General features: G+C 44.3%; 1 protein-coding gene across 1 annotated transcript in view; it reads left to right on the forward strand.

Annotated features, from left to right (window-relative positions):
* The window catches only part of KCNH1 (potassium voltage-gated channel subfamily H member 1), a 189,468-nt gene extending 178,440 nt beyond the window's left edge, over nucleotides 1-11,028 (forward strand). Inside the window, exon 11 of the mRNA XM_086744148.1 lies at nucleotides 10,180-11,028. Within this exon, the coding sequence (XP_086600274.1) occupies nucleotides 10,180-11,028 (849 nt within the window). The remainder of the gene's footprint in view (nucleotides 1-10,179) is intronic.
* The last annotated feature ends 15,540 nt before the right edge of the window (nucleotides 11,029-26,568 follow it).

The following is a 26,568-nucleotide window of genomic DNA, read 5'->3' on the forward strand; positions in this document are numbered from 1 at the left end:
GTCCAAGAGTTGGATGCAAGCACGTTTTTTTCTAAACTAAACCTTTCAATAAAAATAGTTGCAAATGCAGTCTGAATTAGTGATGACTGAGATGGCATTTGAGAATGAACAAACCATTGTGAATAGGTATCTGCCCGTATCTGTATGCAAGAGGGAGATGTGATACAATGAAGGCTGGGCCAAAGGCAGATTTTAGCCTCGCATTTGATGGTGCTAGGGATTAAGTTTGTGGTTGCTACTGCTCCTGGTCATAGAGGTCAGCATGTAGAGGTTTTCCATACTCCCATTTAACTTTGTCATTTTTTGAATACAATTTTTTTTTAAATTTGATCACAAATATTTTTTTTAAATTAGTGTTTTCAGTGTACTTGCGAGTAAACAATACGCTTGTGCTGAATTATTCTGGTTTTCCTCTTCTAGGGTAGTTGTTTTCTTCAGGAGAAATTTGAGAATGTTTAAGTTAACTGTGTTTGAAATCACAACTCTCTTGACAAATTCTATTCAGGATCTCTTATCTGGAATTTGTGAGAGTGAACCTTTACCAGTCATAACAAAAAGGGATATCTTGCACAAGTAACATTTCAAACTGCTCATAAATTTTTGTGTGGTGGACATTGCAATATGTGCGGGGCCTGTGATGCCTTCCCATGAAACAGGACATTTTGCCTCATTGCATAATGGCATTTTGCTCTGCATGTATAAACCAAAAGACTAATACAACCCTAAGCATTTATGCTATGTAAATAATAACTAAAAGTAATGGCATTGGTCATATTTGGAGGATTGAGGAACTGCTGTAAGACACTTAGAGATGTGTGAATGAAATACACTGACAGGATAGGAAGCATCTACCTCTGTCAGCATTTGAATCTGTATTTGCCATGAGACCTAAGCGTCTGCTTTTACAGAATAAAAGTACCTGTAACAAAATCAAGAACAGCTCTAAAGGATTCTCTGTGAAGTTATTTGGAGGGATCTGTCAATTCTTGGCTATTTTAATTAGCTCACCTGTGCATTTACCAGATGGGAGACAGCTGTCAGTTTTGACACTTGACAAGGAAGCCAGGGCCATCACCACCAGCCGGAACTGGACTGTGACAAACTGGCAGAGATCTGTTCCCAGGAACTGCTGGCAAAGGGGAGCTCCTTGTAATGAGATCTGAGACAACTCACTACAGTCAACTGTTTTCTTCCCGTCAAGGTTTTAAGCTCCTGGCCGTTAGTTAGGGCTGAAGAGATTTGACAGCTGCTTTGCATAGTGAGCAATGTACTTCTTATTGCTGACTCTCATTCAGATATTAACAGTTTGTTTCCTTCTTGTGTAACATTCCACAAGCAGTGCTCTTGAACAAGGGAAGGATGGACTGGTTGAGTGGCACTGGATGTCTGAGTGTGCACGATTGTGCTGCCAAACTGTCTGGTAGAAGATTTATTCTCTTTTTATGCAGAGCTGCAGGTTAGTTTGTTTTTCTTCAGTATTGTAGCTGAACTTTAAGCCTGTTAACTCACAGAGAGACACGTAAGGAAGAGTTCATACTATCTGAGGCAATTTATGCAAGGAACTTAGCTGAGCTTAATGTAATTCTCAGTTTATAATTTCAAGAGCTGCTTTCACATCAGGGACGCTGAGCATTGTGTTTGTGTGGATTGGTTTGTGAGTGGGCATTCAAAGGTAGCTGAATGACTTGTAAGCTCTTGGGACTGATGGTGCCTGATTGATTTGAATACATTTGAAAGTACATTTGATACCCTCTTGGAAAGTAAAATACCTGTCAATCATTATAAGCCTGATGACAGAAAGTAGATAAATGAAAGCAAGAAAAAAAAAGTGCATGAAGAAAAGACACTGGCTAAGAGGAAATTATCTTAATGGCATGTCTTGATGCCTCACAATTTGCTAGCGAGCTTGCTGTAGATCAGGCAGATTTTGTCTATTATTTTCACTAATTGCTCTGGACATAAAAGTCTGCCTTATTTTCAGTAGTATTTTTGTAAATCTTTTTCCTTTTCTCTCAACACTAGCATAGCCTGTAAACATGAATTAGAATGAGGAGTTTGACATAAAGGAGTAGAGTCTTGAGTTGTGCAGAACTTCTAAATAAATAATAGTGACATGATTAAACACTAATATTCAAGTCAGTATTTCTAGAATTTGTAATTAGGCTACAAAATATGCTGTCACAGAGAAGAGCTTCAGTACTGTTGAAGCCCATGTGCTCATGACAGTAATGGTTAGCCCAGACGTTGTTCTGTATAGACTAAAAACCCTGTTACCTCTATTCGTCTGGATAGCATGGCTGCCCATTAAATTATGAAGTCTAGTTTCTTCCAAACACTTGTATATTAATGATCTAGTGGTGCACAGAAGTCTGATTTTTGGAAAGTAAGCAGGTACTGCTCTGTCTGAAGGTCAGGGTGGACTATCCACAGACTTCTTGGAGATGCAGAAGGGCTGTGCTCGTCCACATGTTGGCTCTTGGGCTGTGTGTGTCCCAGGTACACACTGAGGTTTGCCGATACCAGCACTCCTGATACCAGCACTCCAGCCCCACTGCCAGGACCTTCTGAATCTTAGCTTACTTTGAGTTTTCAGATTATTCCTCAAAACTAAAAATGTTTGGGAGTGCCCTGGAGGGATGTGACATTAACTGGAGAGAAACCTGTTCTTCTTCAGAAGCAGAAATTCAATTCTGCTGTTGTAGTCAGTAAATCTAGAGAGAACTTAATTACCTCTGCAACAGTATTGCCCTCAGTCCCATGCACAAACCATCTGCTGAAACCCAGGGTCAAAGCCAAATAATGTGAGGCTACAAACTGGGTAATTTGCATCAACCTTTTAACAGTGGTATGTGGACTTTGAGGATTGTGCATTGAAACTTGAAGTGCATAGTGGCATCTGCACTCTCACCTGCCATAAACGTGACCCGTGTTCTTACATACTTTCTCACACTTCTACATCCCAGAGGTGTGTCTGAGACTAACATTTAACCCAGGAATTGCTTATGGTAATAGATAATGGAAGTGAAATCCATTGTAGATTTTGGTGGGAAGCTTCACGAGCCTGCGCTGTTGATCCTATATTTTGTGAGAAGGTAGGACCAGCAGTTCTCTCCTTTCTGACAAGCCATCCCATTTAATTGCAAAAGAGACAGTCTCATTCCTCCACCATTTTCCCTGACGCCTGCTAATACACTGTTATAGGGATTCTTCATAATCATTGGTTTCTTTAACATAAGTGTCAAAAGCATTTTTATTGTCAGGCCTTCTGCATTTTTACATTTTTTGTTTTCTCTCCTGCTTTCTTCTTTAACAAAACAAAACAAACAAACAAACAAAAAAGAACAAAGAAAGATTGGATCCAATTTTCATCGGACTAACATCAGCCTGAAGATATTTTCATCAGTTCTTGGCAGATGCTAGATGGACTGCATCTTAATAAATGCCTTTTTGTGATTGTTTTCCTCACATTTAAGTCCATTTTCTGTGAGCACCGTATGAAGTAATTTTAAGCTTTAATTGCTTATGATATCTGGTGCTTCCAGATTCTGTGAATCTTTCTATATCCATGAAAGAGAATTATTAAGCACCAGAGAAAAATGCTGCCATGCTACTTGCTGTTAATGCTGAGGAAGACCTGCCAAATATTGCAGTCTTTGTGCATGCTATAGAGGTGGAAAGAAGGAAAGCTTGCAGAGCTAATAATAGCAGCAGCTTTGTGGCTAGGAGCTTCATAATTGTAACTCCATGATGAGAGTCTGATTCAAAACATGATGAAATCTGTATTTCTATCTATTCCTGTGGGTCTTGGATCGGTTCTTGCAAATCAAAGTTGAAAAGAAATTTGGATATTTTTGCATAAGACCAAACGAGCCTTTCCACTTTAGATGCAGGCAGGCTTTTTTTTTTTTTCGCATTTGACAGGGTAAGGTTTTCAATATATTCATAATATATTTTAAATGAAGCATCCCCTGATCTTTAAGACTGTCTGATGCAGTGCTGGTACAGTGGTTGCATTTACAAGCAGATAACAAGACCAGAATACGGTTGCTAATACATTGCTACTGCCTGGCCCTTCTGTTGGTTACCTTCCTGAGAGCGTGCAGGGTGGTGAAGAGCATGACTTGCTGCAGTTCGGCAGGCAGCATCGTTGTAGTGTTGTTTGTGATCGACCAACAGTTCAGAGACAGTGAAACCCCTCAGTGGGGTGTCCATTATAAGAGTAACTAGAAGTAGTGGACTTCTTAATTTCCCATGTGCACCAAGCGATCTTCCCTATCGTACCAAAACAACATGCAATTTTTAGTCATTTCATTCAAATCTGGGCAAGCTCCAAAGCAATGTCAAATCTACGTAGTACTACACACTAATGGCTCATTGGTCTGTATCTCTCCCTGTATGCAAGTGAAAGGTGCAATGAGAGTAAATCTTTGTCTGAAATAGGGGAACATCCTGCTCAGATATTTAAGGCTCAAATCTTCGAGCCTTTATTATGTTCTGGTGTTTTCCCCTATGGCGCTTTTTATCACCTGCCTTGGGAATGTTTCCTCAGTAGCAAGTGAGGCAGCACTTCCAGATTTGGCCTGTGTAATTATTTGGTGTTGCCTTGGGATGCCTAAGGGGGCAATAAGAACACAACTTTCCTATGTGGCAGTTACTACAAATATGTTCACAAGTTCCAACTATTTTTAACTTCTGAGCAGGATACCAATTTTGCCCTCAATGGGTTTCTCTACCAAATATTTGCCTGATCTATTGAATTCGTGCAGATTTTTTGCATTCAGAGCATCCTTTATTAACATCTTTCACGGCTAATACAGTCACATGAAGAACTGTGAGCTTGTCTTTGGTTTCTATGGGACTCCTGCTGCTGTCATTGGATGCTGTAGCTTTTGTAGTGGATAAGACACTGTATAGTCAATCCCTGCCCACCCCTGTTCACGCCATGTCTGATTTTATACATCCCTGTCATACTCTTCACGCCCCTGCCTCCGTCTTTGTGTGAAGGAAGTAGGCGCTTAAATTACTGCATCTATATTTGCATCTGGTCAGATGAGATAGCTCTGTTGTTGAGCATGTCAGCCTTTTATCTTGTTTCAAGGCAGTCCTTGGCTTTAACGGCCAGCTTAGCACAGGTTCTCTGAAATGTCTTCATGAAACAAAGCAAGTACCCCTGTGCCTGTTGCCCTCTTCACAGCTCAGGAAAAAGAACTTGGAGCTATGCTAGATAGTTCTAGAAGCACATCGCAAGTAGTGAGATGGGAAGAGCAGTGGGTAGCAGTGAGCCAGCAGAAGAAAACAGCTGGAAGACTCATTGTAGGGTTAGTTGCTTTACTTGACTCTTTAAAAGGAACCTTGCATTTAACGAAATCAACTACATAGTGTAGCTCTGGGCAAGATTGCGAACTCGGGCACTGAGCACTGCCTGTTAAAGATGCTAAAAGGTAGGAGATAATTCAAAAGACTCCAAAGAGTTAAAATTGAAAAACTTAAATTGAAAATTCTAAAGGTTGGAACTTTGCCTGTTTAATATCAGTAAAACATTATTGTCTACATCCTTCACAGTAGTAACTGACTTGCTGTAATACTTCTGCAGAGATTTTTAAACATAAGACTCTAGAATCAATTTCTAAAAGTGAATTGTTAAGTGTCTGAGGGAGCGAGGAACAGAAATGTCACTGATGTCAGACAAACTCACTCTGAAAGCAAAAATTGCAGGAATCTTATCAAGATGTGATGATGGATTCTTTATTGCCATCAAACTGGATGTTTTTCTAAAAGATGCAACCTAGTTATAACAAGATTGTCTTTGGGGAATGCCCCTTCAGAGCAATCCTATGGCTGCCTTACGCTGGAAGTCACATTGCAGTCTGTTCTCCTGGTCTTATCAGAAAGAAATTATGGAAGTCATTAATTAAAAATGTACATCTTGCATTATTTAAATGATGCTGAGCACAGGCAAATCCAAGTAACAGAGTTGCTGGGCAGTCCACATTTGACATCTGAATAGGTATTTCAAGTATTCATTTATGCCACCTAATTTTTAAATACTTTGGGGAGAAATCTTGACCTTAATCTCTAAAGACATTGGTTCTACAAATACAGCTTGAGAACTCTCTGAAGATTAAAAAGAGGCAGAGTCTTTCCCCAAAACTTACTAGAGACTGTGGCACCTTCACAACTAGTTAGTACTGAGGAAAGGGAAACGGGCTGGGTGTAACCTCGTCTTTCTCCCTTGGGCACGGCTCATGCACAGGCAGGAATGTGGCCACAGGCTACGTGCTGTCATAGGCCAGTAGGACATATGGGTGCAGGAGTGCACCAGGACACGTCAGCGCACTTCTCCACGTCTCTGAGTGCATTGTCCAAAAATAAAATTGGTGCTGAGTCATCATAACTGCATGCCCCAGTCCAGTGTTTATACAGTTGCAGTAATCTGTGCCTAACAGAGCTGCTTTTCATGTTTTTGGCAAATCTAGGCCAATACTCCCAGAAAACTCACATTTCTGGCAGCTTGGATGTCTTTCCTATGGAGCTACAAGATTCATCACCTTTTTAATAAAAATGGAGTTATGAAACGAGACTTGAGAATGGATGTGTGAAGCATGCACTTTTAGACCTGATGCTTGAATTTCTTGTTACTTCATCTCAGTTCAGGTTCTTTGTCCATATTTTGGTCTTCCTGTACTGTCAAAATGCTGCCACTTGATTTTTTTCTGTGTGCTTAGGTCTTGAAGAGGGTGGTGCTACAGAGAACTACATAGCTTGTAAAGTAGAGGTCCCCTGTGTTTGCATGGTGTGTAATGTATGCGTTAGGAGATTTTGAGGGTACAAAGCACTATCCCTTCCCAGACAAAAATGAATGCTTCAACAGAGAGAGAAAGGAGGAACTGCTCTGAAGACTGTCTTAGGATCTTTGCCATAATATTTTTGGGGTTTAAGTTTGGTTAAGATCTGTATTTGTAGCCCTATTAAATTCCACGTGAAAATTGCTGTGCAGGTCCAGACTTCTCTTTCTTATGACAAATAAAACCTATTTTCTTTTCCTTTGTACTTTTACTGTTTGTGGGAGCAGGTATACGTACATCAGCACAACAAACACATTTTCTGAATACCTTAGATGCTGCTGAAGCTGTTTAACCACTTAAAAATTGCTTTTTCCTCAACAATTGTAAGAAAACAGTCAATTTAAAACAGTTACTTGGAATTTTTTTTTATAAAGACTTGCATTTAATCTTGAAAAAGACAGCAGCAACAAAAAATCCAAAATGCAGTTATGCAAAGTCTTTTCAGTTACTGCTGAGCTTTGCAGAGTTATAACACTTTTGCTTAATACATAAATGTGGAGCTGTCTTGAGAAAATATGGCTTCGAGGAGCTTGCCAAAAAGGAGACCAGTGACAGCTTTGCCTAGACTTCCCAAAGACAAGTTGCTGTCTGACAAGTATTTATCCAGTGTCTTAGGAGTTGGTTAAAAGAAGCCAACCCAAGAGTCGGAGGCTGTGTCCCCTGGCAAATGCGTGCAGGTTTGATTTGCACCGCATGAGTGCAGCTTGTCACATAAATGCACGCGTGTGAAGGATGCTGAACAGGATGGGAGACCTGAGGATCGCATTTCTGCGTTCATGCGGGTGATTGCTGCTGTGGTGCAGTTAGTTGTAGCCGGTGCAAGGGCTCATGTGGAAAATGGAAATCGGGGGTCTCATTAGCATGGTGGTGGTTACCCATGGCAAAGGCAGTGTTTCTGTAATTGCTTCCTCCACGCTTGTTCCTGTTTCTGGTGCAGCCTGATCTCCTGAAGGCAAAGGAGTGAGGTACGCTCGGGGCCCTGAGGCTGTCCGCCCTGCAGTGAGAGAGCTGGTGGCAGCTTTCACAGCTGGTGGTGTGCCTAGCGTCAGCAGGGTTCATCTAGACCGTGCAATGGAAAGCAGCGGGGACTGCGGGGAGCTGACAGCGTTCTTCTCTGTGTTCACCTTTTTGTGTTTGGTAAACTTGCTTCTTTTGTACTCCAGCCCAGAGACCATGCTAGCAGCTGCATGAGATGCAGTGGCTAGTAGAAGTATGGACTGGGCTAGGCTGTTAAGAAGTTATTGCTTAAGACTTGCTCCATTGCCCTCTCATCTGTGTGGTGCAGTAGCAGGAGCAGCTTCTGTCAAATAGCTTACCCGTTCATGTTACAAAAGCCAGTCATTAAATAGTGAGAGGTGCTCCAGTGCTTGCCAGGCGAGGCAGTGAGCGGGCTGCGTGCAGCCGGGGCTGGGCTGGACAAGGCCTCTGCGAAGCAGCCTGGCCTCCAGCTCTTTCAAGCACCCAGGTGCCTTCCCTGGAGACCCCTGTGAGCGTGACCATTGCACCACCCAGTCATACGCCCCTTCTGAGCAATTAAGAAAAACACACATCCCAGATCCACAGGTCAGACTGAGACTGCTCACGTACAAAGACATGCTCATGTGCAAAGTGACACGAGCTCCGTTAACTGCGTGACCATCTGGCGTAGCGCCGTGCAGGACGTGGATGTCCACGCTAGCGCCAAACACACAAGCTCCAGGAGAAGGGAGGTCTTGGCAACACAGAAGTTTGCAGAGGCAAATTGACCTGGCTTACGGTTGCCTTGGTTTGCTGCGGCTTTGTGCCACCAGAGCCAGCCTCGGCACGCTGCCAGAGTGACTCCCTGAGACCCTGCCTGGCATCGCACAGCTCCAGCAACGCACGCAGGGCCGCCACCCTCGCGCTGGGCTGATGCTCTTCCTTCAATTAGCGTGGGAAGCCATTAGCTTGGAGCGTCGTATTGATTCTCCCTTCCCAGTAAGCAAGTGCTGTTCTTTCACTTCTAAGGCTTACGCTGCTTTGTCCACTTTCTACTGAGCTCACTGCAGCCTGAGTTTCCTGGGGAAATAAAAATACTGTCCAGTACCCTGTTTTCTTATTCTTATCTCACATTTACTTTCCTAATTGAGGCTTGGAAATAAAATATCCTTCCTGCTAATTTTATTCTTTTGTATTTGGGAAACGCTGCCAAGTCTGACAACTTCTTCCTTCCAAAGATGCAGTGTTAAGATGTTTTTTCCCTGCTTCCCAATGACAAAACTGTCAAGAAGCATTGGATTCGGGAAAAACACGCATTTGTGTATGCCAGTGAAGCAAGGCTTATTATGTTCAGTTTAATTTAAATCTGTCTGCAACAGAGGGATGGGTTTATTTACGCATTTCCTAATAATGATTTAATTCTGAAAGTTATTTCTGCATTGGACTGTAAGGACATTGAGTGGATTTTCCTAAAGGCAGCTAAAGAGATCAGGTATCAGTGTTCAGTAGAAGCTGGGGGCTACATCCTTTATACTCTGTATTGAAAACTTCAGCTTAGGGGACCTCCCATTTTCAAACCAGACTGCTCGCTGGTTCTCCTTTAATACATCACTGGAGTTTCTTGCTTGGAAAATACCACTACCATTGTGAAAAACATGGAGTTTTTGCAGAGGATGTGTTGCCATCAAATCCAGGGAAGAAACATTGCCTTGCTATGCTTTGGGGTTGTGTGGGGGCACCGTGAGGCCGTCATCAGTATGGTGAGACCCTTGGGCTGCTCCCACAGAGATCGCTCAGCCTACAGGCTCAGGAAGATATAATTAGGAGGGTAGGCTGAAAATTAATGTTTCCAGAGTAGTCCCTGCTCTACTGACCCCATTACTGGCCAAGCTGCCCCAAAGTAATACCAGATCTTTTGCATGGCATGTAGTGAGTGAGCTCTTGGATGAGACTGCTGTAAGGCATGGGAGTGGCTCTTGGTCATCTTAGAAACTTGGTGCTAAACCATAGAGTCAGGAAAACAAATACAAGAAGTTCTTTTTAACACAAAATAGAACAAGATGCTTCCTGGGATCATTAGATTTACAACGGTGCTGCCTTGCTGACCTCTCAGAACTGGAGAGATTAGAGATTTTTTTTCTTCCTTTTTTTTTTTTTTTTTTTTTTCCTTCTCCTTTCTGGTGTTGTAACACAGATGGCGTATGCTCTTAAGTAATGAAATAAGCCATGTGCCACACAAGATAAAACTGCTATGAATGTGCAGAGGTTGTGCATTTGTCAGTTAAAATAAATTCTGTCAAAGAATTCTTTCTCTACAACTTTTCCCCCTTACCAAATGTGCAGTTAATCACAAAGTGAAATCTCTTTCCCTCTGTAGATTGTGTTCCGGAAAATCAGTGATGTCAAACGTGAAGAAGAGGAGAGGATGAAGAGGAAGAACGAAGCACCTCTGATCTTACCCCCAGACCACCCGGTCCGCCGGCTGTTCCAGAGGTTCAGGCAGCAGAAGGAAGCGCGGCTCGCAGCAGAGAGGGGCAGAGATCTGGATGATCTGGACGTGGAGAAGGGCAACATCTTAGGGGAGCACTCCTCCGCCCGCTCAGTGGTCAAAGCCAGCATTGTGACTGTACGGGAGAGTCCAGCGACCCCAGTGTCATACCAGTCCGCTTCAACATCTGGGGCCTCTGACCAGGCGAAGCTGCAGGCCCCAACATCGGACTACACAGGATGTAAAGTGTCGGGGGACTACCCCCGACGAAAAGGCTGGGCCAAATTCAAAGACGCCTGTGGGAAAGGTGAAGACTGGAACAAGGTCTCTAAAGCAGAGTCCATGGAGACTTTACCAGAGAGAACTAAAGCTTCAGGAGAAGCTACCCTGAAGAAGACAGACTCTTGCGACAGTGGCATCACAAAGAGTGACTTGCGCTTGGATAACGTTGGGGAGACAAGAAGCCCACAGGACCGCAGCCCGGTCCTCACCGAGGTCAAGCATTCCTTTTATCCCATCCCAGAACAGACTCTTCAGGCCACCATGCTAGAAGTGAAACATGAGTTGAAAGAGGACATCAAGGCTTTAAACACTAAAATGACCAATATAGAAAATCAGCTCGCTGAGATACTTAGGATATTAACCTCAAGAAGAAGCTCCCAGTCGCCGCAGGAGTTGTTTGAAATTTCAAGGCCCCAGTCTCCAGAATCAGAGAAAGACATGTTTGGAGCTAGCTGAGGTGTTTCTTTTTAAAAATAAACAAAGAAACAAACAAACAGCCCCCTAACATTTTAGATTTAATCTTTCTTGAAAACAAGTGAGGGACCAGTTCACTAAGCGTGTTCCCTGTGTCTAGAAAGGTACCATGACAGGAATTGCAACCTCATGTCAAGATGGCAGCTGACTCTGAAGCCTTTTTGACAGCAAGGGTACAGTTTCTAAAGTTTTTCTTTTCTCCTTTGGTGCCCATTCCCCCTGCTCCCCCTCTCTCCCTCGGGATGTTGGAATAAGAATTCTGACAGCAGCATCCGTCCCCATGAGCCCCAGGTGACCTCTGAGGTTTTTGGAGCATGCCTTACGACCTTAGCTTGGGTTTTGCTTATATGAATAAGCACTTGCCAGGATGCTTATGTTTTCAGCATTTGTTTGGGGTTTTTTAGCTGCTGCTGCTGTCACTGTCTCAGTCACCTGTACAGCATGTTAAATGTCACAGTATATTTTCATATATCTGTAATAACGCGAAGAGCAGTAGGAGACGTGTACGTCATTTCAATGGAACACGTACTGCTTGATATTGAAGTTATTTTTGGGTAGTCAAGGGAGGGCTAAAAAGATGAAAAATCTGTACTTTTTAATTGTGAGCTGACATACTGCTAAAGGAATTACATTTAACAACATTCTCATCAATAGCCACAGTATTTCAGGTCTGTTAGTAAATGGGATCTTCCACATTATCATTCACTGGATCGAGGATACTCGTTTTCAAAAACTTGACTTGTGTCTCAGATGTCTTTAAATGTTGTTACCTTTATTTTTAACTCCAGGCAGGAGGACAGAGGGTTGGGTATGTAGCATACCTGAACACAGCCCCCTGCACCGCATATCGTAGATATCAGTAACAGGTCCTGCAGATTTGCCTCCCCCTGAAAATATGCTGTGGCATTTATGTCCTGTTTTTGCTATGAGTCTGCTCTTTTAATTTTTGTTAAATTATTATTCTGAGGTTTCTGTTTTGATAATATTAATTGTATCCAAAGGCTTTGACAGAACTTTTAGTGGCATTTTCCTCTACATCCAGATGTATTGCTCCTGATCTAATCTAGTTAGTAAGCAAATGGATAGTAGAGGTGGAAATACAGTGCTTACTGTATACAAGTGCTATTGTAGCAAGGAAACGAAAAGATCTGCTTCTTAAAGAAGGAGATGTTTCCAAAACTTCTATTTTCATAACTTTTTTTGGAGGAAGATTGAAGCACTTTACCAAAACTACTCTTCATTATTCATTAGAATAGGGTAGCATAGCTGGTATCATGGCTTGGGTTATCACCTTGGGGTGATGTAGGTGCATATTCACAGTATATTCTCTCCACTGATCCAGTATGTTCACTGTTTAACAGTAGGTTAGAGCTCAGAAGCATGGTGCAACACTTTTTTGAGTTTTCTTTTTTTAATGGCAATAGGTCTACGGCGTGTGAGAGTAGTTAAGTCTCATTATTTTTCCATGGTACTAAGTCATTTACAAAAACCACTTTATTTTCTTGGGAAGATTTTTGTTCATGTTAAGTGAGGAAGAGGCAAGGAAAATGACTGATCTGAAAGGATTTCTTCTGGCCTGATGCTTGCACGGCACAATGCAGAACTGTGTCAGACATCCCTGGGGAAGTGCAAGGTCCGCTGATGAACCGGCACAGTGGTGAGGCTGTGCTGTGCAAAGCTCAGGTCCTGAAGCTGTTATATTTGTGTGCGTCTGTGCCTGCGGTAACAGCCCTGCTCTCACAGATGCTGCTTATTCTGAGCGCAGCACCACCGTTTCCAGGTCTGAAGGCAGCTGGTTTGGGATTGGCTTCCAAGGCTCTTACACCGTGGTTCAATATGGAAGTGCCCACAGATTGTAAATTCTTACTCGAGGATTGAAATATTCCCGAGCAACAGCTCTCGGGATCAAATCTCTAGGTTACTTTCCCCCCTCCACAAGAAAAAGCATTAGGGAGGTGACTTGCTCTGAAACCGAGGTGCCATTCCCTCAATTTATTTCCGGTTCTATGTTGAGGTTTTTCCAGTGGTAACTGGCGTTCTTTAGTTACGCACTGCAGACGTGAGGAAGTACTGAGGAAGGCTCTTTGACCAAAGTCACCCTGGGTGTTTGGTGCATTAATCACTGACAGCGGCAACAGTTACCTGTAATAGCTATGGCATGCTTGCCGTAAGAAATCCATACATCAATGGTTTCAATTAGAAACTGTTGAATGATTTTTTTTTTTTTCTTTCTAGTCTCCTCAGTCAATAAATTCATTGGATAATGAAATTATGCCTAAGCAAACCACAGGTGTACTGATATACAAGGATTTATAATTGATGCCCAAAAGTTCCAGCAAGACTTTAAAGGCTGACTTGGAGGCAGTTTCCTAATCCGGGCAAATTGCCCACCAGTGTTATGTTCCTGAGACTAGTTTCTCTTTGTAAAATTTTTGAAAGGCTGAAAGTCTTACTGAACTTAGCAAACACTTTGTGAAAATGTCACCCGTCTACCTGCAGTTGGATAAATGTGGAAATTAGCTTATCCCAGGTGGATGAGGGAGGACGTGTTTATAAACTCCGAAGAACGTGCCTCATATCTCCAGTGCTGCAGTGCAGGTGTAGAATTAAACGTGCAGTTGCAGGTTACCTGGCCCTTTGCTGCTGATACCGAGTTGATGTTTCTCAGTGGTATTTTTATGTGCCCTCAGGGATATGGTAAAGGTTATTCTGGTGTTGGCCATTGCCCAGGCCTGGAGTCACAGCGGGGTCAGCCCTAGGAGCCCCGTAATTGGCCACATCTGTGAGTGAAGGAACTCCAGTCCCCATTTGCTGGGGGTACTGCTAGTGCAGTAGCCAGTACAATACCGTACGCCTGCATACCCTGTTTGCCAACAGGTAGGTGCAGCACAGAGTCCCCTTTCAGGGCTTTCATGAGGCTCTATAAATGGCCTGTAAAGTCTTCAAAGATTGTGATAAACTCTGTAATTATGCTTCAAATATAATGTCTTTGAAGATTATGGCCAAATTTGATTTTGTTACAGTCACGAAACTCCAGAGAAACTCTGCTCCTTACAACACCACCTTTCAGGGTCTCTGCTCCAGGCTGGTACTGACAGCGGTCAGTGTCATTCCGGTTTGCACAGCTGTAACTGAGATCAGAGCCATTTTATTATGATTTTATGAACTGGCAGGCACGAAAACTAGTTGTAGGAGACTCCATCATCCCTCAGTAAGCTGTATATGCTGTAAGAAAATTTTAAAAAAATATACTATCTAGGATGAGCTTTGGTCTTCGGATTCTCTGGGCTACTGAGTGTTTTTATAATGAGCAAAACCTTGCCCGCTATGGGACATCACTCCTTTGAACCTCAGACCAATCTGGACCTGTGCTGTGGTGCCCAGGCTCTGCAGAGGCAGCACTTCTTTCGAGAGTGGTTGAAAGCACCTGTGTTACAAATCTGTCTTTCTCCATTGAGCCTTACGTTTAGATGCCTACGGCTGGACGTCATGAGTACTCAGCATAATTGTTCCTTGTTCTTTCATTGTACTTGTCAGCTTTTCCTTTTTCTTTTGTTTCGTTCTACATGTTGACCAAGCCTTTCCACTTAAATTATTTTTCAGCTTAGAAATGAATGATCTCTGAACATGAGACTCTGCCCCTTAACAAGCAAATGCTTGTACATACTACAAGGAAAAAAAAAAAAAAAAAAACCAAACCAAAAAGCCTCAGTGTTAACTGTGTTCTGGCATAGTGCTTCTGCCATTTAACAAGCTGCTAAATAATCTCCATTAATCTAAAAGAGATGGTGTTGTTCCATTTTTACTATAAGATGGAATTAGATCTCAGTCAAAAGAAGGTAGTTGAGAGGAAGAGCCTGGGTTATGATTTGGTAAAATGGGAATGTCTAAAATTTCATGCTTAACCTGTTAGAAAGAATACTGATACACAGCCCAGGATTAAAAAAGCAAACCCCAACCCTCACCCACCCCTGCCGTGTTCAGATACGTTTACTTCTGTCTGGTATTACATGTATACTTTTAAAACACCCTTCTCGCTTTAAATCTCTTTCACAGTGCTGCCCTGAATCCCAGCGAACTCCCTGTTTAACAGCTTCGAAGGTGATGTTCTGCTTCTACAGTACTTCACTTTAATGAACCGAACAAGATATTTACTGTGAATAGCTGGTGATATATTTTCACTGACTCTTAACCAGTCTGTGAAAGAATTTAATACATGATTTGTCTTTACTGTATAAACCACGATGTGTATGACTACACTTGCGCAGATGCGTGTACATACACACCTGTATAGAATATCTATGTATAGATAGGTCTATGGATTGCGTTTCTGTTAAGTAAAAGCACATCCCTCGTTTAATGATTCCAGTTGAAGAAGGGAGCTTAAATCTTCCCAGTAGATGTCCACAGAAGTGTCCTAGTTGGTATCTTGTTTGTTAACTGTTGAACTTTTAAGGCCACAACTTTTGGTTTCTCTAGTTGGCCTCAATTTTATACTGTTAGTCGGGCGAATATTGTGACTGAGAGAAGATCTGGCAAGTGTTGTGATGGTCAGGAAACAGAAATACATGTGAAATGGGAAAAATGCTGTATCATAGTCGGTGGGAAGGCGGCTCATAAGCCACTGCTTGTTGCTCACAGTATCTCTGAAGCTAAGCTGCCCTGGTAGTGCTTCTCGTGGCTTCTCCTGCAAGAGAGACGGTGGAATAAATGGATTTCTTTTTCCTGGTACCAGGGGCTGTCGCAAAGGTGCTGAGCCTATCCTTCTTCTCACGGGCAGCGTAACACATGGTTGCTGCATCTCTGCTTTCTTGTCCTGGTGTTAGGTGGTGAAAAGCATCTTCTACTGAATTCTTTGTTTCCATGTAGTCTCCTGTGGGTGTATTGGCAATAACAAAGTCTGTGTTTCAGCTGCACTTCTGATTCATTAAGACGAACCTTTCAGAGAGAGTCCCCCCATGCAGGGGAAGCTCCAGAAATTTGAGGTGAGGAACAGTAGGTTACTGTATCCTCCAACCTGACATAGTTTTGACCACATTGCTGTGGCAAGCATTGATTCAACTAAACAAAAATAAAGCTTTTTGCAATAAGATATATCCAACATTTAGCCTTAAGTCCCCTTCATAAGTTATATAATTCAAACTGTGAGTCCATCCTCCTTCCTTAATGTTCTGTAGTATTTACAGTGTTGCCTAAAGATGAAGCACTTTGATTAGCTTTCTAAATCTAACGAAAATCACTTGCTGGTAATGGCATTTCTTTCTCCACTTATTGCCTTCTTATTAGGATAATGAATTACTCCAATAGCCCTCTCCCCTCACAAAACAAAGAGATGTAACTATTGTCTAAACATTTTTGTGTATCAGGGAGCCAACCTGTCATATCGCTGAAGTGTTTGTTTCAGAGATTTTTTTTTTCACAGTTTGCCAAAGCTAATGTGAATTTACCTACGACTGTACTTTGTTTCAAGCTGATTGTTGAGTATTGTGTAAACATATTTGATGTGTAGTCCCAGAACATCTCTGTAACTGGATCTAAATGCCTAATGTTAACAAAAACCATTTGGGGTTTTCACTAACTGTTCTGACAGGCTCATTTTTTTTTTCTTCCCACTGAATCTGTGACCACTAACATAGAAAAAGAATCATTTTAGCTGTAGATGAAAGAAGTTCAATAATCTTGCATCAGGATGAACTGCTATATCAAGAAATACCAAGTTTTCTAATGAATGTGTTCTCTTATTGTACCTACGATCAATATTTGTACATCTGTTGGAGACCTGTCTGCGTTTCAGTATTTAGCCACCACTGCATGGACACTTTATTGATGCGCAGTTAATGCAGTTGCTTTGGCGCTTTTCAATGTATGACACCTGGTTTTATCCTTTCAGAAATCCACCAGATGCTCTTGGTTCTTTTTCTTTGCATTTGTCACTTTGTTCAATGAAGCATGGCTAGAAAAAGAGAACGAGCAGATACTATTTTTGTGGTCAGCAAAGCAGCTGCCAGTAGATAGACAGTGAGTGTATGTACTCACTGCGTATGTATACGCACTGTCTGGGAATGTTTCAGTTACAAATGCAGCCACCTACATTAACGATATCCCTATTCAACATTTTTAAACAAGCACAAATAATATTTGTAAAAAAAAAGTTTAATTTTATTTATTATAGTAATAAACTATTTTATACATTACAGTTGCTTTGGTGTGCTTTTCCATGTGTTGAGTATGTGCTTATAAGACCAACAAGGGGCTTTTAAGTTACTCTCTACAACTTCTGGCTAGCCGCTTTGTGGCTGTTGGTTTGTATCTTGAGCGTTACCAGTAGAGAAGTGTATTACTGTTTTGGTCGTAAACAATTCAGGTTGTTTCCTCAGATTTCCATCTACTGTGTATCAGTACGGTAGGGATTTATGCTTCCAGGATCACTGCGAACTGAACTCAGGTGTTCTGTAAAGTGAATATCCTGGCACCCCAGGCAGCGTCCTGCACTGTGGATTCCAGTCTGGGCCAAGATCAGCAGAGATCTGGCTGTAGTCTGAGACGATCGTTTGATATCCTGGGGGCACATGTGTCTGTAGCTGGCCTGTGTTTTAAAGTGTGTTCACTACTGCAGTGTCTGAGAACAATAACAAAACTTCTGGAAACCAGAGTACTAGAGATCAAAGAAGCTTCTGCTGTCCTGTCATCTGCTGCAGAAGAAGGTGACTTTACAACGGACTGACATGAAGACAAAAACAACAGGAAGGAGGCCCCTGGTAGCGTGTGCCTGCCAGTGACACTACTGCAGCAGGCAGCAAGGAATGTTGTTTTGTTGGCTACCTCAGCAAAGAAATCGATAACCAAAAGTTGACAGAACAGGGGATCCTTTCAGGTCAGGACGGGCTTATATGACAGGATCACGCGCAGCAGCCCTTCCTATGGGCCAGCGGCCACTCTGGATGTGTGTAGAAACTTTAAATCTTCGGGATGTCAGCCTAGACCTCGCCAGCTTCACACAGTTTTGTGGTTCATTCTCCATCCTCTCATGAGAGGGTCTCATGAACACGGCTGTCACCTGCATTAAGACACTTTATGGGACTGTGAATCTCATCTTCAAAAGAACAGCAGTAAAGAGAAACTTTCAGACTGCAGAGCCGAGGCCGAACTGTACTGAGAGCAGCCAAGGAGCACAATGAGCAGCTATTTTTAATACCATTTCTGCATCCACGGTAGTATGTGGTGTGACAGGCTCTCCAGTCTCCAGCACTGTTTTACTGGCCAGTACAAAAATTCAGCATTCTTTTGCCTAATGTTATACAGTGTTCCCTGTATTTCCTAGAAAAGGGAAAATTACCATAGTGAAAGCTTGTACTTTTTTTTTTTTTTTTTTTGGAAGTCTCTAGAGGTCATCATTCTCGTTTTCTGAACTCCATTATTTTCTTTGCTGGGGTTTTTCCTGCGTTCTTAGCAGCCTCCCTGGCTGTGCTGCAAGCTTAAATTAATGCAAAGAGGGATAGCATTGCCCACACAGTGTTCCCCATCCCCGCTTCCCTCCCCTCGCCAGCCCAGAGCATTTCAAACCAAAGGTTATTAACTGCAGCACTTTTTGCCCAGATTTGTGTGATGAATTGCAAAAGCTCATGTTGCACATGCTGGCCCATTAGGCCTGGGCTCAGCTGAGCTGTGGCAGCCCATTTGGCAGCAAGTGGCCCCCTGGTCCACTCCCTGCTCCTCATTAACTGCACCTGGGAGCATGTACAGAGCAGGGACAAAAGGATTCTAGACCATGGGGTGTGTGCTGCGGCTTCCAGCTTCTCTCAGGAATAAATGCAGGTATAGGATCATAGAACGGTTTGGTTTGGAAGGGATCTTTAAAGCTCATCTAGTCCAACCCCCCTGCAAGGAGTAGGGACATCTCTAACCAGATCAGGTTGCTCAGAGCCTCATCCAACTTGGCTCAAATGTTTCCAGGGATGGGGCATCCACCACCTCTCTGGGCAACCTGTGCCAGTGTTCCACCACCCTCAGTGTAAAAAATTTTTTCCTAATGTCCAATCTAAATCTACCTCCTATTTTAAAACCATTACCCCTCGTCCTATCACAACAGGCTCTGCTGAAGAGTTTCTCCCCATTGTTCTTGTAGGCCCCCTTTAGGCACTGGAAGGCTGCTATCAGGTCTCCCTGGAGTCTCCTCTTCTCCAGGCTGAACAGCCCCAACTCTCTCAGCCTGTCCTCACAGGAGAGGAGCTCCAGCCCTCACATCATATTTGTGGCCCTGCTCTGGATCCTCTCCAACTGGTCCATGTCCTTCTTATGTTTGGGGCTCCAGAGCTGGATGCAGTACTCAGGTGGGTTCTCACCAGAGTGGAGTAGAGGGACAGAATCACCTCCCTTGACCTGCTGGCCATGCTCCTCTTGATGCAGCCCAGGATGTGGCTGGCTTTTTGGGCTGCAAGTGCGCATTGCTGGCTTGTGTCAACCTTCTCGTCCACCGAGTCCTTCTCCTCAGGGCTGCTTTCAATCCATTCTCTGCCCAGCCTGTGTTTGTGCTTGGCATTGTCCTGACCCACATGCAGGACCTTGCACTTGGCCTGGTGGAACTTCATGAGGTTTACACAGGCCCACCTCTCCAGCCTGTCAAGGTCCCTCTGGATGGCATCCCTCCCCTCCAGTGTGTTGATGGCACCACACAGCTTGGTGGTGTCGGCAAAACTTGCTGAGGGTGCACTCTATCCCACTGTTCATGTCACCAACAAAGGGTTTAACAGGTATTGCTCTTTGTTTTATTATGAATTACTGCGTGAGGTGCATCACCTAAAAAAAGCCCGAAGTTGCGTAGCTAGAGCAGAGCCCAAGGTTGGAGCATCTGTTGTGATGGCCAGCCTCTCCAGGGCTGTAAAGAGCCGCTTGCTGGTAGTGCCTGCTGGCAGAGGGCCCGGACCCCACAGAGCCTTCCTCGCCTCTATGCTGCTGTGTGTGTGGCAGCTGCTGGGGACCCCTCCCGGGGACGAGGGGGCTTTTCCAGCTGCGTCTGCACATGCAGGGCACTCGGCTGCAGGGGCAGCACCAACAACTCCTGTCAGCTTGTGGGGAGGTGAGTGCTTCTTACATGGGTTTGAATTTTGCATTTGGTAATGAAGGTCCTTTAATTGCCCTGTGGTGCACGTTAGTATCGCTGTTGCGGTCAGAAGCACCCCAGCTCCAATGCTTTTTTTTTGCATTGGAGTAAATACGACCAGCATAACCCCGCTCTTTGTGCTGTGGGAACCTGTGGGACTGAATTACAGCAAAGCTGCTACCTCCTCCTTTACACGTCTGCAATAGTAACGTCTTTTATTTGCTCCCCTCCATCACTAAAGAAACATCAAAACTGTTTCTGCTCAGTGCGTGCCAGCAATGCCTGGTGTGGGGTGGGGCAATGAGCCTAGCAGCTGCCTGTCCCCTTGCTTAGCAAGAGAGGGCCACTACATGGTGGGCATGGAGACTTCAGGAGATCTTGGCTGATGAGCTGCTTCCTGTGCCTTGTGCCCCGCTGAGGGAGGGTGGTTTGTAAGGCTGCCGATGCAACCAGAAGATGCTGGGAAGGATGCCAGCAGTGTGAGGGGTTTCATTGCAACAGGCATATAAGATATAAAGAGTATCAACAAATATAAATATTTTTCACCTAGAAGATGACATTTTTGCTCCTTTCATTCTAATTCACCACAACCTTAGTCTTGGTACGCGGAAGCTGGGGGAATAACCGGTCCTGTTCGAGAAAGACAGAATGAGTAAAAACTTGCAAGAGATTCAAAGGAGGCATTAGAGTAACTGACATCCCTAACATGTCTGTCAGAAGCAGGTATGAAGATGCTTCTGTGCAGCTGTATCTGCCAAAAAAAAAAAAAACCCACACCACATGCTCAAGCCTTGTCTTTTTGGTTTTGTTTTGTGTTTTTTTTCCCTTCCTCTTTCTTTTCTGTTCCTGTCCCTCCTTCCTAATAAAGGTCAAGTCCTGGAGTAGCACAGCCAAGTTCAAATTTAAGCTGCCCCATGGCATATGTGCAGGTTTAAAACAAGTTTGGCTTTGGCAGGGTCATCCATCATGACCGACTCTCCACCTTTCTCCCTAAAATTCCCACCTGACACTGGCGGAGGGAGGAGTGTGTGAGCAACCTCCAAGAGTTCGCTTTTGAGATGACTTCTCTTCTTCTACACTGTTTCTTTCATTTTGGGTGGGGTTTTTTTTTAAGCTTTGTTCACTTGTAGAATTTTTCTTGACCGTGTTTCTGTTCACACGGGTGAGGAATGAGGCGAAGGTATGGCCTTACTGATACTGCCTGCCTGGGGGAACGCATAGTCCCCGCGAATGTCACTGCAGCTTGTGTGTGCAAATCTGAGGGGGGACGTGCTTTGGTACAGGTCTGTCTTTGCCTCTACATCCCCATTCTCCTAGCTGAAATGCACAACTTGGAGAGGAAAAAGCTGTGCTGGAGTATCTGTTACATGTGGATTTTTTGTTAAAGGGACTTCAGCCTCTCCTTCAGCAGGGGTTACCAGTGGGGGGAAGCTAAGCAGCAGTAGCACACCAAGCGCAGTACTAAACCCAAGAGCTACTGCATGCTCAGCAACAGGACCAGCGCAGCAGAACAAGAAATAGTTTCCTGAAGCCGTGGCTTACAGTGAAGAGACATACAGATTGCTTTCAAACCTCTCTGGCAATCTTTTTTTTTTGGTGAGCTTTACGGTTACGGAGAAGATATTTTTAGAAGAACTAACGATAACAGGAAAATGTATTGAACATTCTCAGCTGTGGCATAAGGAAAGGAAAGAGAGCTACGATAATCCGTATGTAGCCCCAAGTCAAAATAAAATATTTGTTTTGGTTTCCTTTAGAATGATAGCACTGCCTATGCATCCATATTGAACCTGGCTGTTGGAAGTGCGGAGACAGAAAGATAAACTAAAACATTTCAGCTGAAAGCTAAATTGAAAAAAGCGGCCTTTAGGAAAGTGTGCAGAAACTGCGCGTGAAATTACAGTTCTGGCAACAAGAATTGTAAATCACTCTGTAAAATGGGGGTGGGCACATCTCACTTGTGAGCAGCAAATAAAGCAGCTGTAGTCAGGCGTGCTGAGAAGCTGCGGGCTGGTTACGCTGACCTCCGTGGCAGACCAGGTGTCAGGAGAAGAGTCTGAGCCCGAGGCAGTAAATGGAAGAAGCATGTAATGTAGCGCAAGTACAGCCTTGGATACCTGTCCTGGTGGGGTGAATCTGCTGCATTTCCTGCGGCCTGGAAAATCAGTCATGGAGGAAGCCTAGCTGTGGCTTAGGAAAGCTTCTGAGGAAAGCAGAGCGAGAGGGGGAGTGCAGGCTGCAAACCCACCAAGGGCAGACAGCTGGGAGGGAGCTGGAGCAGCTAAATGAAAGCGCAATGCTGGCACAAGAGCACATGGGCCTGGCTGCGCAGGAAGCTTCTTTGGCTGGGGGTTACAAAGGGCTGTAGCAAGCCCCCCCCAACAGTAACACGAGTTACTGTACTTTCATCAGTGGAGTGTGGCTGTCTTCTGGAAGGAGCTGTGAGATACTTCACCCTGCTCAAGTTGTCTCTACCAGAGTCATAGGGTACCCTTGTGTTACTGCCAGCAGCCTTAAAGTTTTAAAGATTTAGCTTGGAAACCTTATGAAAATGTCATTTTTTTCTGAAAAACGGAAGTTTTCTCACCCAGCATTAAATAATAATAAGCCATTCATAACCTTCGAGTACTCCAAAAGCAGTACACTATTGTATTTTTGAATTATTTTCATGCTTTTTTTAACCCTTGCCAGGGCTCATACTAAACCTGGAGTTGTTCTTGGTGTCAGCGGCTATTGGCACAACCATTCAAGGCAAGTAGGACACCTTCAAAGACTGAAGACCCTTTGTAGGTCTCTCATTTTTAACAAGCAGTGTTTGGAAGGATTTGATCAGATGATTGAGGAACTCTGAGAATAAGTAACCTGAGCAAAGTTTGCTAAAAAGTCTGAGCAGACAGCACAAGCTGTGGCGTGCAAAGTGTGGGTCAAGAGACGTCCCAGCTGACAAGCTTTGAGTTCAGGACCCAGAGCTTGCTTGGTCATATGTCCCAGGTGACCTTCTGGGATATTGCTATCATCTGGAGTGCTGGGGACTCAAAACCTGCCTGGGGCTTGAAGGGGTTAAAGCCACTTCGTTTCCTCAAACCCTTACAGTTGTTGCCAGGCTGTGAGAAGGTGCAGTCAGGCTCTTCTGCTGAAGGGTCCTTCAGTCTCCAAGTCCTGTAGAAGGTTTTCTCCATGGTCCTTTCTCCTCTGTGTTTTGGCATGTCATAGCACGATTTGCGATGTGTCTGTAGCAACTGGTTGGTAAAGTGGAGCCCAGGGCAGGCTGGGTGTGAATACTGTTTGGGTTTTAGCATGGGGCCCACGGTAAGACCCTATGGGAGGAGGGTACTAAAAGGGATTTATTTATCTCCCCAAGCCACAACTCTGCGTATGCTGGAGGCCCTGGCAGGCAGCAGTGGGGCTAGGCAAGTGCTGGGCTCGCTCGTTAGGCAGCCTGGTGCTGGGCAGATATTTGCCAAGACAGGACCTAGGCCATGCCCTTACTGTGCTTGCAGCACCCTCACGAGAACTGAACCTGCACAAGGGATGAACTTGAGGCAGGATGCCAAGAGGTGGCAGAAAGCAGCTGAGTGGGGAAGGCTGAAGTAGCCTGGAGCAGAGACGTGACCAAATGAATGTTGTTTTAGCCTGTAAGTTCAGCGTGAACTACCACCTCAGCACAAAACAACCACCTCAAGAGTAAAAAAACCCATAACTATAAATTAGCAGTAACATCATTTAAAGAACTGTCTCATAAATGCTTATTTTTATCTCGGCAATTTGAATTACTATAAGGTAATCATCTCACATACCCGAGCCCATAAAACAACTTTAACACTTCCGGCAGCAGTCTGGGGGGGGAAAATATCAACTGGATCTTCTTTTTTCCCTAGGACTTGCCCTTCAAATTCATTTGCCAACAGTGTAGATGTTTCTGGTCTTCTAGTATCATTTCCAGTTCTATTTTTGACACCTAATCTTGAAAAACTCAAATGCAATTTTAGTGCATTTTGAGTGCAGAAATGGAAGTTCTGTGGTCCATAAAAATTAATTAATTTTGTCAAGAAAGATCAGCTCTAGAGGGAGTGCTAATACAATTTAAACTTCACAGGTCTTAACTGAAGTTATGTTTCTGTATTATGTTTTCAGTAAATTTTAATTTTTCAGTGGTTGCCTGATGCACCTGTCAGCAGTGATTCACCTCAGCTACCCAACCAGATGTAAATTCCTCTTAAACCGCCGCAGACAGTGATGCACTTTCCTTACCCGTAGTCGACCTTTGCTGGGGAAGGCGTACGCCACAGGTAGCCCGTTTCCTTTGACCCATTTCTGAAAGGAGCTGGTATGCAGGCACCTACATTTACTTATGCTGAGACCAAACTGTCCCTGGATATGATGAAAGGTGGTGCAGTCTAGCTTGTGGTCAAAATTTGCCTGTTAAATCCTGATGTTAGCTTAACTTGCTCTCACCCAGACCTTTGTGACTCCCAGCATAAGGAACGAGGGGTTTTTTGAGCATCTGTAAGTGTGTTTGATTCCTCTGACTAAAGCCGCCGTGTGTTTTTCATCCTGTCATTACCTGTGCTGGGTACTGAGTGCATGTGCCTGTTTCCTGCCAGAGCAGTAGTTTCCACAGCCAGCAATGCTGACACACCGCTGGAGGACTTGCGTTGCTAAACCTTGAGAGAGCTGCCCTCAGTGGAGAGGCGCCGAGGCTGCCTGAAAGTCAGGCCTGGACACTATTCAGCTCGGGCTAAAGTATACGGGTCAGATCTGTTAGACATTTTCTTTTCCTTTCCTTCTCCTCCTGGGCATTGGTGGCATCTCTGACAGCATCTCAAGCTTGGAGCTGCCAGTGCTTGCCCCCAGGCTTGGGATGCCTGAGCCGAGCTGGTTCATCCCCAGTAAGCTCAGGCGAAGGTGACTTGCGCCACAGGCAGCTGGGATTCATCTCACTCTCAGATGCTCTGGCAGGACCTGTGCTTGACATGATTGCTTTTGCTGAAAGTAGAAATCTCAGATAAATCAGTTGTCTTCATCTTGTCTTCCTTTTATGTGCGGCTAATGGAGGAACCGCTCCACAAGTAGCTACTGGTGAAACTGCTGGATTTGGCGCACGTGCGCCCAACACCCCTGTGCCTCCCGCATCAACGGGGAGCGGGGGTCAGCAGAGACACCCACTAGAGAGGGTGGCTCTCAGAGGTCCCTTAATACAAGAAACAGGCAGATTTCCCCTCATTCCTCAAAGGTGTTAGAGCCTCAGAGTGGCTTTGCGGCGAGCAGTATTTCATCTGTCCCTGCAGGATTAAAATACATGCCTTGACTAACAAGCGGCTGCGCGCAGAGAGAGTTATTTTGCAAAGCAATAACGGGCAGCGCTACTTGGGGAAGGAGGGGGGACGACTATAAAGCGCAGGCAGAAGCTGTGACAGATGATGCATAGCAATCTCCTCGCTCTTCACAGCTCCTTGAGGAAAAATCGTGCCAGCACGTCTGAGGAAGGCAAGCCTCCCCTTCGCAAGCGCAAGCTGCGGCCCCATCAAGGGTTAGCAGTGACGGAGGAAACTGAGCGGGTGTGCGAGAGACGAGCAAGGCGCTGCGTTATTGCTGTGACTAATAATAAAATTGCTGCAGGTTTGCATAGTTAAGCTGTTTCTCTTCTGACCTGTGGTAAGCTGGTTATTCCAACTAAGCCGCTTTTAGCTCTCAGATGCGAAAGGGATATGTGAGCAAAGCCACGCTTGCACTCTAATCAATGCAAAATTAAAGAAAGAGCCACTTAGCACAATCTTACCATCCCCAGTACCAACGCTGGCTGTGAGGGCTTTGCTAGCCAAGGAGGGGGTTAGGGGAAGGACACACGTGTGTGAGACGCGATTGCGGCAGCTTTGTGGTAGCCATTAGAGCCAGATCTTGTGATAAGCTGTGCTGGATAGTCGCTGAGGCAGGTTTTCAGAATCACCTGTAAACTGTTTTTGTCAGTAGCCATTACGTGTCTGCCCAGCTCAGTTTCAGAGCCATCATCTTTTTTTGGATCACTGCACATTTTTGACTTTTAGGGTCTATCAGCAGTAGCATCCCTGCACAACCCCCCACCCCCCCACCAGACTAGAAGTTGTCATGCTCCGATTTCGGATGAGAGGAAGGCCCCCTTGCGTTCTAGCCGACCTCAGATGAGTCTGGGAGGCTAGGGGCGGCTGGACCAACCTCTCACACACCGGAGCGTGGTTTTGTTCGTATTCTCGGGAACAGAATTAAGACTCAAAACAGAGTCAAGCGCCAGGTAACTTTATTAACCTGACAAGAAGTTCGCAAATGCAAGAGAAAGGAGAGAAAGAAAGGAAAGAGGGAAAAGAGTTTCAGTTGCAATAGCTACCACCACGGAGCTGCGGCGTCCCGACAGTCCAGTTGACTCGGTGGGGAAACGTTCTGTCCGA

The sequence above is a fragment of the Chlamydotis macqueenii genome, chromosome 3 (genome assembly GCF_036417535.1).
Source record: "Chlamydotis macqueenii isolate bChlMac1 chromosome 3, bChlMac1.mat, whole genome shotgun sequence".
NCBI lineage: Eukaryota > Metazoa > Chordata > Aves > Otidiformes > Otididae > Chlamydotis > Chlamydotis macqueenii.